At 40.6% G+C, this 18,416-nt stretch overlaps 2 protein-coding genes across 5 annotated transcripts; both read left to right on the forward strand.

Annotated features, from left to right (window-relative positions):
* The first annotated feature begins 218 nt into the window (after positions 1–218).
* Positions 219–2,325, forward strand: LOC149970298 (uncharacterized). 4 transcript variants are annotated; one of them, XM_090228228.1, is made up of 4 exons: positions 219–381; positions 1,282–1,373; positions 1,705–1,895; positions 2,022–2,325. In XM_090228228.1, the coding sequence occupies exons 1-4, from the start codon at positions 347–349 to the stop codon at positions 2,199–2,201; spliced, it is 498 nt and encodes a 165-aa protein (XP_090084354.1). In that variant the 5' UTR covers positions 219–346; the 3' UTR covers positions 2,202–2,325. The 4 variants fall into 4 exon arrangements, with proteins under 4 accessions (XP_090084354.1, XP_090084355.1, XP_090084357.1 ...); XM_090228229.1 differs by having other exon boundaries at positions 230–264; positions 1,664–1,895; XM_090228231.1 differs by having other exon boundaries at positions 259–381; positions 1,664–1,895.
* Positions 2,326–5,141: 2,816 nt separating this feature from the next.
* On the forward strand, positions 5,142–17,791 carry LOC110488529 (dnaJ homolog subfamily C member 8). The gene is made up of 9 exons (XM_021560761.3): positions 5,142–5,802; positions 6,772–6,873; positions 7,829–7,885; positions 11,896–11,962; positions 12,057–12,151; positions 12,422–12,493; positions 12,599–12,690; positions 15,890–15,965; positions 16,242–17,791. Exons 1-9 carry the CDS (start codon positions 5,710–5,712, stop codon positions 16,365–16,367), a joined length of 780 nt encoding a protein of 259 aa, XP_021416436.1. The 5' UTR covers positions 5,142–5,709; the 3' UTR covers positions 16,368–17,791.
* Positions 17,792–18,416: the final 625 nt, after the last annotated feature.

An 18,416-nucleotide genomic window follows, 5' to 3' on the forward strand; every position in this document is an offset into this window, starting at 1 on the left:
AAAAATGATTCACAAATTATGAAAGTAATGTCTGTGCTGCTGCTGTACGTTTTTGTCTTTTGCTGCTGTAGCAATGACCCTTCAAGCCCTGCTGTTGTTCCATAGAGAAATGCTAAGAGCAAATGCCTTCGGTTTCATTTATATTATTATTTGTGTTTATCTTTTGTCCTTTTATTCCAACTTACCCAGGTGGTGAAGCAAGAGCGGCATCGCTTGAGTGAGGAAAGAACTCACCCTGAACGGTGTTCCTTACAAAAGGCCCGGGTGAGCTAGTTGAGTACTGTCTCTCCTCACCTACAACTGCTGCTAAAATCAAAGGGGGGGGACTTCCAGCCACAGTCATGCCATGCTCCTTGTTATTGTTGTTACTAATATACTACCGTGAGTGATGTAGGCCTACATTTCAATTGATTATTTTTGTCAGTGTCAACCACATCAATCCTTGCATCCTCAAACTAGGGTAATGAAGCTTCTGAATAATTGCGTTGTAAGTCTAGATAGAAGACAAATGATTTGAAGTTATTAGCCCCCTTACTTAGGATGTAGCCTAGTCATCCTGATTGACCAATAAGTGGTAAGTCACAGTATTAAAGCCAATTGGCCACATTTACTCAGAAGTAGATTAGTTTGTTAATCTACGGAATGAAATGGACAAAAGTAGGCAGTCCAACTCGAGGCTTTTCTATAAAGGAGATCGGCCTAAGCCCCCAACACCTGTCACTTGGACAATTCCCTATATGGTGCGCTACTTTCTAACAGCCGCTAGGGCCATGGTCAAACGCAGTGCACTACATGAGGAATAGGGTGCCATTTGGGACACACTTAGCTACACCCTGTTGTGATAATCGCTTCAGCTGTCACTGTCGCATTTAATCTCTAGAGGCAGCTTTCTTTAACGGAAGCAAGGGGGACTAGAATTCCTTTTATTTTCTCTAACCAAGCATATTTTTATTGGGCAATTCTAAACTGACATTGGCTTTCTGTATGATGAGTACTTTTTACTACTGTGGTAATTGATAACTACACTGATCCCAATGCCTTTGAAGATTACAATTTAGTCAACTGCTGGGCAAGCGACAACAAAAGACAGTGCCTGGAAATTGGTCTTTACATTTTAAATCCACAGGAGGGCAGTGTCTATTTGTTTTACTGATGTGCCTTATATTGCACCAGCGATATTTTATTCATGTTGTACACAATTTAGCTTTGTATTAATGTCTGATTTTAAAGGATTATATTTAATAAGAGTAGTTGTGTTTTATATGTTGCTTCTGTCACCAGACTGTACGGGAGCTTCCCTCAAGCTAGCCCTCACCCTGCCCTTCCTGTGGACCAGTTAGGTTGGGCTCATTCGAGATGGAGTGGACTTATGGGTAAGGTCTTGTTCTTTTTCTATTTTATTCTGTATTATACATCTATCATTGGAAATTGGAGCCCTTCATTTATATTAGTGTAAGAGGTACATCCATTGAACATGCTCTGAGATGTGATGTCATAATTGTTATTCACTGACATTTGCATAGAATATTCCAATAGGATTCCATTGATAACCTAGCATTCTGATTTGTTTTCAAGACTCTATTGAGTTGTTGCCAAACCTATGCTATGTTTCACAGGAATGTCTGATATTTGATATGGCTTTCTCTATGTGGCCCTTTTCCAGCCCTCCTAAAGAGACCTCTGTTATTTTCTCCAAACTCCCAGCCTGGGCAACAGTGGGCATTGACATCTCCCCTGATGAACTCCTGGCATATTTCCGAGCCCAGGCTGATGAGAGAACTCCAAGGCTACTCTACTACATCGATCTCCTGTCCCCATACCTCTCACCCCTGCTGCTAGTCTTTGTCATAGCTGCTGCTGGCTACCATGCTTATAGAAAAATATGTAAATGGAAGGTAAAAATTATATTTTCTAAAATATGAAATCTTACATTTGTATAAATATTTATTTGTATTGACACTATTTAATCTGTGGATTTCTTCTGGTCATTAATGTTTTGATGTGTCGACATCCCTATCCAGGAGTGGTCTGAGGCAGATGCCTTGTCTAAGCAGCTATATCAAGGCCTGGAACTTAAGGAGAGCCTGGCAGCAAGGGTGAGGGAGGCCAGTCAGCGCCTGGAGGCCCTGGAGGAGGTCAAGCGAGCTGTCCGTGGCAGAAGGGGCAGGCACTGTCACTGCTGTGGCTGCTCCACCAGATAACATGAAGACAGACTGCTGGACACCAGCCAGAGACAATAAAATATGAGGGAAAGTTGGGCTGTGTGTGTGTCCCCCATTTTTCATTAACTGAAATAAAAGATCCCATTTTCCATATGCTCAAAAAGCTTATTTCTCACAAATGTTGTGCACAAATGTGTTTACATCCCTGTTAGTGATTTCTCCTTTGCCAAGATAATCCATCTGACCGGTGTGGCATATCAAGAAGCTGATTAAATTGGATGATTATTACACAGGAGCACCTTGTGCTGGGTTGTGTAAATGGTATGCTGACTGCAGGAATGTCCACCAGAGCTGTTGCCAGAGAATGTAATGTTAATTTCGCTACCATAGGTCACCTCCAATGTTGTCTCAGAGAATTTGTCAGTACGTCCATCTGGCCTCACAACCGCAGACCATGTGTAACCATGCTAGCCCAGGACCTCCACATCTGGCTTCTTCACCTGCGTAATTGTCTGAGATCAGCCACCCGGACAAGTGATGAAACTGAGTATTTCTGTTTGTAATAAATCCCTTTAGTGGGTGGAAAACGTATTCTGATTAGCTTGGCCTGGCTCCCAATTGGGTGGGCCTAGGTCCTCCCAGGCCCACCCGTGGCTGCTCACATCAGTCATGTGAAATCCATTCAAAAGGGCTTTTTACAGGGCCTCCCGCGTGGAGCGGCGGTCTAAGGCACTGCAGCGCTTGAGGTGACACTACAGACCCAGGTTAGGGGAGGGTTTGGCTGGGGGGGGGGCATTATTGTAAATAAGAATTTAAATGATTTGCCTAGTTAAATCAAATTTGCCTTGACAGCTTGGCACACTCTTAGGATTCTCTCAACCAGCTTCGTGAGGTAGTCACCTGGAATGCATTTCAATTAACAGGTGTGCCTTGTTAAAAGTTCATTTGTGGAATTTCTTTACTTAATGCGTTTGAGCCAATCAGTTGTGACAAGGTAGGTTTGGTATACAGAACATAGCCCTATTTGGTAAAAGACCAAGTCCATATTATAGCAAGAACAGTTCAAATAAGCAAAGAGAAACAACAGTCCATTACTTTAAGACATGATGGTCAGTCAATACAGAAAATTTCAAGAACTTTGAAAGTTTCTTCAAGTGCAGTTGCAAAAACTATCAATCCCTATGATGAATCTTGCTCTCATGAGGACCACCGACACAGGAAAGGAAGACCCAGCGTTACCTCTGCTGCAGAGGATATGTTCATTAGAGTTACCAGCCTCAGAAATTGGCAATTAACTGCACCTAAGATTGCAGCCCAAATAAATTCTTCACAGAGTTCAAGTAGCACACATCTCAACATCAACTATTCAGAGGAGACTGCATGAATCAGGCCTTCATGGTCGATTTGCTGCAAAGAAACCACTACTAAATAAAGGACACCAATAAGAAGAAGAGACTTGCTTGGGCCAAGAAACATGACCAATGGACATTAGACCGGTGGAAATCTGTCCTTTGGTTTAATGGGTCCAAATTTGAGATTTTTGGTTCCAAACACCGTGTCTTTGTGAGACGCAGAGTAGGTGAACAGATGATCCCCGCATGTGTGGTTCCCACCGTGAAGCATGGAGGAGAGGAGGTGCTTTGCTGGTGACACTGTTGGTGATTTATTTAGAATTCAAGGCCATGTTAACCAGCATGGCTACGGCAGCATTCTGCAGTGATATGCCATCCCATCTGGTTTGCGCTTAGTGGGACTATAATTTGTTTTTCAACAGAACACTGACCCAAAACACACCTCCAGGCTGTGTAAGGGCTATTTGACCAAGAAGGCGAGTGATGGAGTAATGCATCAGATGACCTGGCCTCCACAATCACCCGAACTCAACCCAATTGAGATTGTTTGTGATGAGTTCGACCTCAGAGTGAAGGAAAAGCAACCAACAAGTGCTCAGCATATGTGGGAACTCCTTCAAGACTTTTGGAAAAGCATTCCAGGTGACTAGATCATGAAGCTGGTTGAGAGAATGCCAAGAGTGTGCAAAGCTGTCATCGAGGCAAAGGGTGGTTACTTTGAAGAATCTAAATATAAAATATATTTTGATTTGTTTAACACTGTTTTTGGTTATTACATGATTCCATGTGTGTTATTTCATAGTTTTGATGTCTTCACTATCATTCTACAATGTAGAAAATAGTAAAAATAAAGAAAAACCCTTGAATTAGTAGATGTTCTTAAACTTTTGATAACCCTTTTTTTGTATTGTTTATATACAGTTTCGTTCAAGTAAATTGACTTATTCTTTGGGATTTCAAGACTGGTGTGATGTATGTGTAAGGTGATGATTTAGCTTGGCAAAAAGCAACAGTGCCTATTTCTATTGAACATGTAGTCTTTTATGACATATTTCACAGTTGTCTAGCACTATTACATCACAATAGGGGTTGAGGTTGTGGAATTTCAAATTCTCAAGTCTGCATATACCGATTTTGGTTTCTCATGAGCATGCGCCTCGTCAATTGACCGGAGAAGAAAAAGAGGACACTATCAGAGATGGCGTGCATGAATCTCTGTGGGATCCCCTCGTGGTCACAAGTTGGAATGGAGTTCCCTCAAGTGGGCATTCGGGACACATCTGTCCATGGCGCTTGCAGTGATGCCATGTTCTGGGCACTTCATGAGTGGCCCAATGTCACCTTTGCTCTGGTTGTGATCTTGCTGATCATCCTCTTCATCAGCCTTAGAATCATCAAGAGGAATCAAAACCAGGTGACTGACCAATACGTTTCATCATAGATGTGTCTGGGGTATCTAAGATATTTATCCATACAGTATCATTAGTAGAAGTACGCGTGATCTTAATTCCTATTTTGGAGACAACTGTATATAACTTGCAACAATGATTGAGATAGTATTGGTAATTTTAATTTCAACCGCTGCCGCCTCAGCTGCAGTACACTGTGGACATGCAGTCGATGTTTCATCAAGGATTCAGGCTACAGGAGGTAATCGAGCAGAAGTTGACAGCTCTGGACACACGCCTTACCACCCTAGAAGACTTTCTCTATGGACTCTGGAGACCGTCGCGTGGAGGACGCTTCACCGACTCGGAATCTGATGAGAGCTCACTTCCCAGGAACACGCACAGATACTCTGAATTGTCCGACTGAAAACTGCTTTTTCTGTTCATCGGCCGTGAAGGATCATTGGTGGAAATGTTGTGGTATATTTTTGAACACCCGAATGATTTTTTGAGCAAAATAATAAATATTTTAACCTGTTTTCAAGTTTTTTATCAACATTTTTAAAACATTTTAAAGTGTTATAGTGTAAGCTTTTACATCAACTATCTATGTTGAACGCAATTTATTGAATTGTTTGGAAAATGTTTCAAAGGACAATCTGAAACAATACATATTTGCAATATGTTTTATATATTTCATTGACATTTATTGAAAGTCCCTATTTTTTTATTTGTATAAATGTATTTGAGCGCAAAAACTCCAAAACTGCATTGACAGTCACGTGATAGTGGATATTGTGACGTCAGATGAATGAAGTCTTAGCCAAGATGGCGGCTGCTGGAGGAGAGCCCTCTACCCAGAGTGGTCCGGATGATTTGTTCAATCATTTCTACACAGAGGTAAGATACATTTAGGAAATACATCTTACTCAGTGTGTTGATATGTAACCTAACATTATGAATTTGACAAATACCGATAATTCGTCCCATGGACCTGCATTTATGAGGCCTACAAACATCTGCTAGCTAAAAAGCTAGAGGGGCTAAAGTTAGCTAACGTTAACTGGGCTAGCTAGCTCGCATAACACGGTGTGTGTGTGTACGTTCTAGCTAGCTAAGCTAAGCTACCAAGTGCTAACGCTAACCGGGTAGTGTTGTTGATTCACCAGTACACTTCTCTGTGATCATGACACGCATATAGTTTGTTACGCGGCTATTCTATCAGTGTAGAGGAATTTTGTTTCCCATTTAAACGGTGGTGAAATGGTTGAGTATTTGATCTGTTTTGTGCTATTGCTAGCCAGCACAGCAGATTCGACCCTCTTTACAGCTAGCTGCACTAGGTTGGACAGGCTTCCTGTGTAGATTAAGATATATGACTCGGAAAATATATCCCAATCCAGGGATGAGAAATACGTTGTATAGTACTCCGAATTGTCCCATTATGCCAACTGTTACACCAAGAAGATTGAAAGACTACTCGTTTTTAGAAATCATTCAATCTTTACGGTGTAACGGTTAGGGTAATGGGACAATTTTAGGAGTAAAACACATTTCTCATCCCTGGATGGAGTTTAATTTTCTGAGCCATATCTCACACCAGCTCTGGGGTGTCTTAATCTAGACAGGAAGCCTGTCTGACCCTAGTGCAGCTGTAAGCAAGTGGGTTGGATCTCTGGCATGAATGTAAACATGCTCAGTTCCATCTATCCAACCTTCCCCAAGTGGACTCATGAGTCATGACAGATAATGCTATGCCAGCTGGCCAGTGAAAGGGACCAAGATGATGTAAATATCCATTTGCTTGCTAATATGACCATGACTGTACTTCTGTGACCCTAACTAATATGGCATGTCTCTGTTCAACAGGTAAAGCAGATAGAGAAAAGAGACTCTGTGCTAACCTCGAAGCAGCAAATAGACAGGCTGCTCAGACCTGGGTCATCCTACTTCAATTTAAACCCGTTTGAGGTAAGTGGCTAGTTCCTGTCACATGCAGCTGTAGTTGATCTATTATTATTGTGACAAGGTTTTTGTTTATAACTGCATTGAAGTGTCCTTAGTACAACACCAGCAACCCCATTAAGAGGTTCAAGCCTCTTGCCATAATGGCTTAGGTGTTGTGCTGACAGGTGCTTCGTAGCAGGTTTCAACCCATTTGAGATACTTGTTGAAGGTGCTGCATTAGTGTCAGAAGTTAAATGATAACTTTGTGTGACTGTTGTATTTGGGCGAGATGGTAAAGTGCAAGAGTGTGTTTCTCAAAGGAAAGGGAGTAGTGTACCATTTTTATTTAACTAGGCAAGTCAGTTAAAAACAACTTCTTATTTACAATGATGGCCTACCAAAAGGCCTCCTGTGGGGACAGGAGCTGGGATAATATATATATATATATATATATATATATATGACTAAAGGCACATCATGACATTCGAGACCTAAAACAACAACAGAGCATGACAGCAACACATGACAACACAGCATAGTAGCAACACCACACCTTATTAAAATCTTTTTTGCCTAACACTTATTTTTCTTAACTGCGTTGTTGGTTAAGGGCTTGTAAGTAAGCAATTCACTGTAAGGTGAACAACACCTGTTGTATTCTGCGCATGTGACAAAATAAAATTTGATTTGATGTGTGTGCTTTGGGGACCTTTTAACGGAATGTGACTGGCAGGATGGGTGTTAAATATGGAGGAGCAGGGCTGCGGTAGGTATCACAGATAGGGGGGAGTGAGGCCTAGGATATATATATATATTTTTTTTTTTTAAAGGATCAACCAGTGGGTCTTGCAACATCCTTTGTACAACACCGGCAACTTTGTCTAGCTGTTTGAATCGCTTGAGGTAAATACAGATCTGTGTTGCTTAAGCTATGCAATGTAAACTTTGCTTCCAGTGAAATGCCTAATTTGAATTTCAGGTGTTACAAATTGATCCAGAGGCAACAGATGAGGAGTTGAAGAAGAGGTTCAGAGCGGTAGGTATACTACATATCTGACAGTGGGTACCGGAGGCTCCAGTCTTAGACCTACCGGTTCCAACACAGCTTCCAGGTCATAACACAGTTGAACAGCTAACCCTAGCTTTCCACCTGCACATACTGTACCTGCTAGTCACCCACACCCTATTAAAATACTATTTGCACTGACTCTTGACACACCCATTCACACTTTCATACATATACACTTTCACTCACTACCATCATTGCTGTTATTTAATTGTACTGCTCACTTTATCTACAGTAAATAACTGTCACATTGAAAGTACATTCCATAGTAAATACTGTACATTCTATAGTTTTATATTTCCCACCATATCTTTATAGCTGATATTCTTAATAGTGAAACAGCCACATTCATTTGCAATATTACAACAACAAAGTTACTGCAAACAACGAACACTGTTTTTTTTACCCTCTGACATCATTGCATGCATGAAGAAAGTAGAGCCCGACTGATATAGGTTTTTGAAATCCGATACCAATTTTAGGGAGGCAAAGGTCACCGATTATTTATATGTACAGTTGAAGTCGTACGTTTACATACACTTAGGTTGGAGTCATTCAAACTCGTTTTTCAACCACTCCACACATTTCATGTTAACAAAAATTATAGTTTTGGCAAGTCGGGTTAGGACGTCTAATTTTTTTATCAATTGTTTACAGACAGATTATTTCAGTTATAATTCACTGTATCACAATTCCAGTGGGTCATAAGTTTACATACACTTTTACATACACTAAGTTGACTGTGCCTTTAAACAGCTTGGAAAATTCCAGAAAATTATGGCATGGCTTTAGAAGCTTCTGATAGGCTAATTGACATCATTTGACTCAATTGGAGGTGTACCTGTGGATGTATTTCAAGGCCTACCTTCAAACTCAGCGCCTCTTTGCTTGACATCATGGGGAAATCAAAAGAAATCAGCCAAGACCACAAGTCTGGTTAATCCTTGGGAGCAATTTCCAAATGCCTGAAGGTACCACGTTCATCTGTACAAACAATAGTATGCAAGTATAAACACAACGCAGCCGTCATACCGCTCAGGAAGGAGACGCGTAATTTTCAAAGACACAAGTAGGCATATGTGATTACACTGGCAAAATTGTGAAGAAGAGGAATAATACAATAGGTGTGGGGAATAACAGTACTGTTCTTACTGACAAGCACAGTAATTACCCTATATTTTAGCCTATTGTTAAGAATAAGAATTGTTCCACTGATCAGACTAAAAGTAAATCAATAATAAGATATCCTGAAGACAAGATGACATAAATCTTGCTCTACACCCTAACCCAATTATTTTTCTATTTATTGATGCCCCTCTAGAATAAGAAGGTTCACGATCTGTTTGACAAAATTATTTTCATAGTTACAAATCAGGTCACCCTACCAAACTTCCCTGCTAAAACATACCGTAGGTCTGCCTGCTGGCTTTCCGTTGTCACATCCCGAAAACGCCAATCACCGAACGAGGGGACTAGTGTGAATTTTTAAATCGACTTGAGTACAGTGGGGCAAAAAAAGTATTTAGTCAGCCACCAATTGTGCAAGTTCTCCCACTTCAAAAGATGAGAGGCCTGTAATTTTCACCATAGGTACTCTTCAACTATGACAGACAAAATGAGGGGGAAAAATCCAGAAAAACACATTGTAGGATTTTTTATGAATTTATTAGCAAATTATGGTGGAAAATAAGTATTTGGTCAATTACAAAAGTTTATTTTCCACCATAATTTGCAAATAAATTCATTAAAAATCCATCAATGTGATTTTCTGGATTTTTTTTTCTTCTAATTTTGTCTGTCATAGTTGAAGTGTACCTATGATGAAAATTACAGGCCTCTTATCTTTTTAAGTGGGAGAACTTGCACAATTGGTGGCTGACTAAATACTTTTTTGCCCCACTGTATATGCTGTCAAAAAGGCTGAATTCTGCAATAGAGACTGGAGTAACAGTGACCTAATTTGGTTGATAACAAACAGCGCCTTCACTACTCTTTTTTTTTTTTTGTGAGTTTTATAAGCAGAACTTTCTCGAGGGATTTTGTCCCACTCCTCTGCAGATCGTCTCCAAGTCATTAAGGTTTCGAGGCTGACGTTTGGCAACTCGAACCTTCAGCTCCCTCCACAGATTTTCTATGGGATTAAGTTCTGGAGACTGGCTAGGCCTCATCTCCCTCCTGAGATGTGTGCAAACCTGGTGGCCAACTACAAGAAACGTCTGACCTCTGTGATTTCCAACAAGGGTTTTGCCACCAAGTACTAAGTCATGTTTTGCAGAGGGGTCAAATACTTATTTCCCTTATTAAAATGCAAATCAATTTATAACATTTCTGACATGTGTTTTTCTGGATTATTGTTGTTGTTATTCTGTCTCTCTCACTGTTCAAATAAACCTACCATTAAAATTATAGACTGATCATTTCTTTGTCAGTGGGCAAACAATCAGCAGGGGATGAAATACTTTTTTCCCTCACTGGAAGTGATGAGGACAGGGCTGCTTGCTTGGTATAGAGCACTTTTGATGATTTACTTATTAAAAAAAGGCTAATAACCCACTGTTCCTAGGCCGTCACTGTAAATAAGAATTTGTTCTTAACTGCCCAGTAAAAATCAATAAAGCCTATTCTTCTCACCTTGTGTTTTAGGGCAGAATTATGTTCAACAAGCAATACACAGAGCACCCCCTAGGGAAAAAAACGACTGCAAATTAGCAGACGTATTTGTTCTTTCAATGTATATAATATCGCCGCTTTATCTGTGGAATAAAGACCAATGCAACTATTTTTGTGAAGGGCTATCGGCCAATAAAATTGATTTATTGGTCAACTGATTTATCGGTCAGACTCTACATAGAAGAGCACTACGTATTGCAATTTTATTTACTATTCTGCTCGCACTCCTCAGCTCTGCAACAATAACAAAGGTGGTGGGGCGGCAGTGGCACTGTTTCCGCACACTGCAGATTCCATCTTTAATGTTCTACTGCCTTATTTGTATTGCACCACTTATTGCCTTATGTTATTATTTTGAGTTCATGTTTCACTGCACTGTTGAGAGAGAGAGCTCGCAACTAAAGCATTTCATTGCACCGTTTACCAGTAGTGTAAAGTACTTTAGTTAAAATACTTTAAAGTACTACTTCACTAGTTTTTTGGGGGTACCTGTACTTTGCTATTTATATTTTTGACAACTTTTACTTGGGGCGAGCATTGGGCCAGTAATCGAAAGGTTGCTGGATCGAATCCACGAGTTGACAATGTAAAAATCTGTCCTTCTGCCCCTGAACAAGGTAGTTAACCCACTGTTCCCTGGTAGGCCGTCATTGTAAATAAGAATTTGTTCTTAACTGACTTGGTTAGTTAAATAAAGGTTCAATTAAATGTATTTTAAATATATATATACTTTTACTTCACTACATTCCTAAAGAAAATATTGTTATTTTTACTCCATACATTTTCCCTGTCACCAAAAAGTACTCGTTACATTTTGAATGCATAGCAGATCAGGAAAATTGTGAAATTCACTCACGTATCAAGAGAACACCTGGTCATCCCTACTGCCTATGTTCTGACGGACTCACTAAACACAAGTGCATCTTTTGTAACTAATGTCTGAGTGTTGGAATGTGACCCTGGCTATACATACATTTTAAAAACAAGAACATTCTGCTTTCTGGTTTGCATAATATAATCATTTGAAATGATTTATACTTAGTATATTTGATCAAATAAATGTAGTTTTGGTACTTAGGTATATTTAAAATCCAATGCTTTTAGACTTTTACTCAAGTAGTATTTTACTGGGTGACTTTTACTCGAGTAACTTTCTATCTATACTTTTACTCAAGTATGACAATTGGGTACTTTTCCCACCACTGCCATTTACACCCCAATGTGTCCTGTGTATTTAACAAATACACTTTGATTTGATATTGTTGATTCTCACACTAATGAATGCCAACTAATTTCTCCTCCCATTTCAGTTGTCCATCTTGGTCCATCCAGACAAGAACCAGGATGATCCAGACAGAGCACAACTAGCCTTTGAAGGTAGAAATATAATTGCCGTCAACAGTATGTCTACATCAGTTAGACGAATACATTCAAAGAGTTCTTAACAACCCCAATCACACTGTATTTCTAGCTGTGGACAAGGCATACAAAAACCTGCTAGACCCAGAACAGAAGAAGAGGGCAGTTGATGTGATCCAAGCAGGAAGGGAATATGTTGAGCATAATGTGAGTAACTAACCACCTGTCCCTCTGTTCACACAGGTACAGTAGCTTCCCAAATGGAACCCTATTCCCTATATTGTCCACTACTTTTGACCAGGACCTATAGGGTTCTGGTCAAAAGTAATGCACTATAAAGGGAATAGGGTGCCATTTGGGACATAGATTCACTGTACAATTGTATTAATACTAGTGATGCCACGATTACAGTTGAGTTCATGTATTGCCACAGCATATGACACTTCAACTGCATCTTTTTTTTAAAAATTGCAACAGATGAAAGAGAAGAAGAAACAGCTGAAGAAGGATGGGAAGCCTCAATTCTTGGAAGAGGATGACCCAGAAATGGTATTGACAAGTGGTTAAATATAACTTGTAACAGATGTAAGACTGTTTTTGAGACTGGGCTTATTGTTATTTTACTAAGGAAACCACTATTTTCTTGATCGTCAGTTCAGACAGGCGGTGTACAAGCAGACTATGAAGCTGTTTGCAGAGCTTGAAATCAAGAGGAAGGAGCGGGAAGCCAAGGACATGCATGAAAGGTAATGGGTCCATTTCAGTCAACTTGCCATAGATTTTCAAGCCAGTTTTAAATCCAGACTTTATCGTCGTCTTGGTAAGCGGCTCCAGTGTATATCTGGCCTTGTGTTTTATGTTATTGTCCTGCTGAAAGGTGAATTTGTCTCCTAGTGTCTGTTGGAAAGCAGACTGAACCAGATTTTCCTCTATGATTTTGCCTGTGCTTTTGTCTATTCTGGTTATTTTTATCCTAAAAACAACTCCCTAGTCATTGCCGATGACAAGCATACATGCAGCCGCCACCATGCTTCAAAATGTGAAGTGGTACTCAGTGGTTTTGGATTTGCCCTAGACATAACACTTTGTATTCAGAACGTAAAGTAATTATTTTTGCAGTTTTACTTTAGTGCCTTGTTGCAAACAGGATGCTTCCTTCTTTTCACTTAGTATTGTGGAGTAACTGTTGTTGAACCATCCACAGTTTTCGCCTATCACAGCCATTAAACTCTAACAGTTTTAAAGTCACCATTGGCCTCATGGTGAAATCCCTGATTGGTTTTCTTCCTCTACGGCAACTGAGTTCAGAAGGACGCCTGTATCTTTATAGTGACTGGGTGTATTGATACACCACCCAAAGTGTAATAACTTCACCGTGCTCAAAGGGATATTCAATGTCTACTTGTATTTTACCCTATCTACGAATAGGTGCTCTTTGCAAGGCATTGGAAAACATTCCTGGTCTTTGTGGTTGAATCTGTGTTTGAAATTCGCTGCTCGACCGAGGGACCATACAATTATCTGTATGTGTGGTGTAGTCATTTACATTTTATGTTAAACACTTATTGCACACAGTGAGTCCATGCAATTTATGTGACTTGTAAAGCACATGTTTACTCCTGAACTTTATTTAGGCTTGCCATAACAAAGGGGTTGAATACTTATTGACTCAACATGTTTCCGCTTTACCATTTTTAATTAATTAAAAAATCGATAAACATAATTCCACTCACATTATGGGGTATTGTGTGTAGGCCAGTGACACAAAAACGTAATCTAATTCATTTTAAATTCAAGTTGTGTAACAACAAAATGTGGAAAAATTCAAGGAGTGTGAATACTTTCTGAAGGCTGTATATTGTCCATGAAATACAGAACAGCACAGAAGACTCACAGCGTGTGCAGTTGCATGCACACAATAATGTGATTGTTGTAGATAGTCAGATTTAATATAATAGCTCATTTAAGAATGTTTACATGCTTTGCAAGAAGAACGATTTATTTCCTTTATAATCCTATTTACGTGGACCCATCTGAAACCAAATCGTTGATGAAAATAAACAATCTACCGCAGTGAACACATCTTTGGGACGCATATTTGTTCCGAACACACTTCACTGGCACTGAAGAGGGAGGCTCGCTCGGCTGGCGCTAGCATATGGCAGATCAAGTTTGGCCGGGGGGGCGGGGCTTTTCTTGGCTCATCGTGCTCTAGCGACTCCTTGTGGCGGGCCGGGCTTCTGCAGGCTGACCACGGTCGTCAGTTGAACAATGTTTCCTCCAACACATTGGTGTGGCTGGATTCTGGGTTAAGCAGCCGGGTGTTTATAAGTGCGGTTTGGCAGGTCATGTTTAGGAGGCTTGACCTTCGCCTCCCGATCCCATTGGGGAGTTGCAGCGATGACATGATTTAAATTGGGGAGGAAAACAATAATGCATAATGACAAAGAGAAAAGTTTTTTTTAGAAATGTTTGCAAATTTATTTTAAAAAATAAACATGCCTTATTTACATTAGTATTAAGACCCTTTGTTATGAGACATGAAATTGAGCTCGGGTGCATCCTGTTGATTTGGAGTCCACCTGTGGTAAGTTCAATTGATTGAACATGATTTGGAAAGGCACACACCTGTCTATATAAGGTCCCACAGTTGACATTGAGAGCAAAAACCAAGCCATGAGGTGGAAGGAATTGTCCGTAGAGCTCCGAGACAGGATTGTGTCGAGGCACAGATCTGGGGGGAAAAAACTTTCTGCAGCATTGAAGGTCCCCAAGAAAACAGGCCTCCATCATTCTTAAATGGAATCATTTTGGAACCACCAAGACTCTTCCTGAAGCTGGCCACCGGCCAAACTGAGCAATCGGGGGGGAGAAAGGCCTTGGTCAGGGAGGTCACCAGGAGCCCAATGGTCACTGACAGCACTCCAGAGTTCCTCTGTAGAGATGGGAGACCCTTCCAGAAGGACAACCATCTCTGCAGCACTCCACCAATCAGGCCTTTATGGTAGAGTGGCCAGACGGAAGCCATTCCTCAATAAAAGGCACAACCCGCTTGGAGTTTGCCAAAAGGCACCTAAAGGACTCTCGGACCAGGAGAAAAAGGATTCTCTGGTCTGATGAAACCAAGATTGAACTCTGGCCTGAATGGCAAGCGTCACATCTGAAGGAAACCTGGTACCATCCCTACGGTGAAGCGTGGTGGTGGCAGCATCATGCTGTGGGGATGTTTTTCAGCAGCAGGGACTGGGAGACTAGTCAAGATTGAGGGAAAGATGAACGGAGCAAAGTAAAGAGAGATCCTTGATGAAAACCTGCTCCAGAGCTCTTAGGAATCGACTGGGACGAAGGTTCACCAACAGGACAATGACCGTAAGCACACAGCCAAGACAACACAGGAGTGGCTTTGGGACAAGTCTCCTGAAAGTTCATCCTTGAGTTGGCCGGCCAGAGCCCAGACTTCAACCTGATCGAACATCTCTGGAGAGACCTGAAAATAGCTGTGCAGCGACGCTCTACCATCCAACCTGACAGAGCTTGAGAGGATCTGCAGAGAAAAATGTGAGAAACTCCCCAAATACAGGTGTGCCCAGCTTGTAGCGTCATACCCAAGAAGACTCGAGGCTGTATTCGCTGCCAAAGGTGCTTCAACAAAGTACTGAGTAAAGGCTCTGAATACTTATAAAAAAACAGAAATATTACATTTACATGTTAAATATATTTGCAAACATATCTAAAAACCTGTTTTGCTTTGTTATGGGGTAATGTGTGTAAATATATATTTTTTTAAATTTAATAAGGCTGTAACGTAACAAAGTGGAAAAAGTCAAGGGGTCTGAATACTTTCCGAATGCACTGTACATGGCCCTTAATGTCTTTGTGCTTGTCTTTTTGTGTCCTTAAGGAGGGAATATAATGGAATTCAATGTTTCATGTTTTCCTTTTCAGGAAAAGGGCAAGAGAGGAAGAGATTGAGACGGCAGAGAAAGCTAAGCGAGAGAGGGAATGGCAGAAAAACTTTGAGGTATGTTGAAAAAAGGTTGTAAATACATTTCAGTCATTTTTTGGGGGGTGGTAATGTTTTGAGCAGAACTTTGATCCTCACCCAAAATAACCTGGGATGAGGAGAGACTGAGTACCTACTGTTGAATAACTAGCTCTTCAGTTGTTTTAACTGATTCAGGGGTATGGCGTTGCCACGAGCAGCAGGGGGAACTGCAGATAGTTGTTTCAGAAGTCGTCCCCGATATTGCTGTTTACTTAGTGCATCGCTGACTCTACTACCTTATATTTTCACCAGGAAACAAGGGATGGGCGAGTGGACAGTTGGAGGAGTTTCCAGGCAGGCAAGAGCAAGGCTAAAAAAGAGAAGAAACCCCGGTCCTTCCTGAAGCCTCCTAAAGTCAAGATGGAGCAGAGAGAGTGACGTCTGTTGAGATGTGAGGGTTAAGGATACTACCCAAAGGCTACATCCCGATTCTTCACCCTTTTCCAGAAGTGTATACTGGCACACTCCACGTGATGTTTTAAAAGCATATGAGTGGTGTGTAAGCGTTGGCTGGAGGGAGTTTCCACCATTGTAAAAATTCCACCATAGCAAGCGTACACTTCGGGAGAAGGTTGGTGAAATCGAGACTCAGCCCAACATTCTTACTTACACTTGACAGTGCATCCAGCCTCCTGAGAAATGTAGTTTTGTGCTCGTTTATTTTTTATTTTTTATGTACATAATTGTGATCTGCAACCTCCATGGGACCATCACACTTACTGGCCTCAAAGTAGACAAGATGACAGGCAATCTTCCATTTCTGTATCCACCTTAGTTTGACTGGACTTTTTGTGCTGTGTTTTCTTTTCTTTTTTTTCTTTTTTTTTTTACCTTTAAATAAAAGCTTGTTTGTAACAAGCCAATTTTGTGGTCTACCAAGTATTGACTCCGAAACGAGGCAATCTAGTTGAGGGTAGAATAATGAAATCCTTAGCTAGCGACTGCCTTGTATTTGTGTTCGTCAATAGGTACAAGATGCTATAACATGTTATTAAGGAATTTTCCCTTTACTGTGAAACACAAGGAGAATATCCAGCCACTCTTGGAGGACAATGGGAGTAGTTTACTCCTCTATTCAGGCACAGTGGTTGTAAAGTGAGGAAGAGAGTATCCCCATATCTCAAAGTATCCTGCCATCTAGATGATTTTTTTTTCCTTTATTTAACTAGGCAAGTCAGTTAAGAACAAATTCTGATTTTTATTGACGGCTTAGGAACAGTGGGTTAACTGCCTTGTTCAGGGGCAGAACAACAGATTTTTACCTTGTCAGCTCGGGGATTCGATCTTGCAACCTTTCGGTTACTCTAACCACTGGGCTACCTGCTGCCCCAATGATTTGCTCATCACAATTTCAAACCCACAGTGAGTTGGGATTCCACTACACAGGAGCGTCCCAATTGGCACCCAATCCATATATAATGCACTACTTTTGACCAGAGCCATATGGGTCCCAGGGAAAATAAGTGCACTAAATAGCGAATGGGGTGTCATTTGGGACAGAGACAAAAAATCCACTCCTATTCCCATGATGATACCTCCTCTGACTTTGTTTTCTCCAATACATTAAAATATGTTACCCCAATTGACCATTGGTCGTGATCATATACCTATCATCTAACCACTAGTAGTGTTCTTTAATTAGCAGTAGCATTGTGAATCCATATCAAATGTTTAATTGCAGCAGTGTTTCACTCAATCTACAGTACCATGGAAATTCGAAGCCTAGTTTGTGAGAGCTGTTTTTCTGTCCGTTGAACTGTAATCGTTATACTATAACAATAAAAATGTCCAAGATATTCTTAGGAGATAGTCAGGTCGTCTGTGAGTGTGATCAAAGCAAAGGCATTTGTCAGTTTGTTCTTGCCTGTAAGTGAAGCATGATGAGCCCAAGTTTTTAGTCTTGTTCAACATTTTGTCTTTTAATAATCATTAATTGAAAATACATTCAATTACTCATTTGTCAAAGACAACTAGACTAAATTGTGACAGAGCAAAAAATTATACAAATGTATATTTACTAAAAGTGCGTAAGTTGTAAATCAATTCAATGACAACTATCAAGTGTGCACATATAGGATACAACATGAGGATATTAAACTCATGGCAATACATATAGAAATGACTACCAAAGTGTTCTCTTCGGCTACAGAGGCATAAAGAAAAGATAAAGCATTGAAATGCATCTTCACATTCCAGATTCTCTGGACACCCACAATGTCGGAGTCCCCACACCCCTAAAATATAATGTCTACTGTGTTAGCCAGCCAGCCACTCACAAAGTATAGACTAACGGTTGTTGTCCGTGGTGCTTAAATTGCGACATGTCTATGCTTCTGCATGCCCATCGAGTCGATGTTAGGCTTTCTGTGGTCTAGAAGAAAAAGAAACGCACACCGATTAAGTCGAGGTGCTGGGTGTCAGGGCATG

Source organism: Oncorhynchus mykiss, chromosome 30 (assembly GCF_057628025.1).
Source record: "Oncorhynchus mykiss isolate SJ-2025 chromosome 30, ASM5762802v1, whole genome shotgun sequence".
Classification (NCBI taxonomy): domain Eukaryota; kingdom Metazoa; phylum Chordata; class Actinopteri; order Salmoniformes; family Salmonidae; genus Oncorhynchus; species Oncorhynchus mykiss.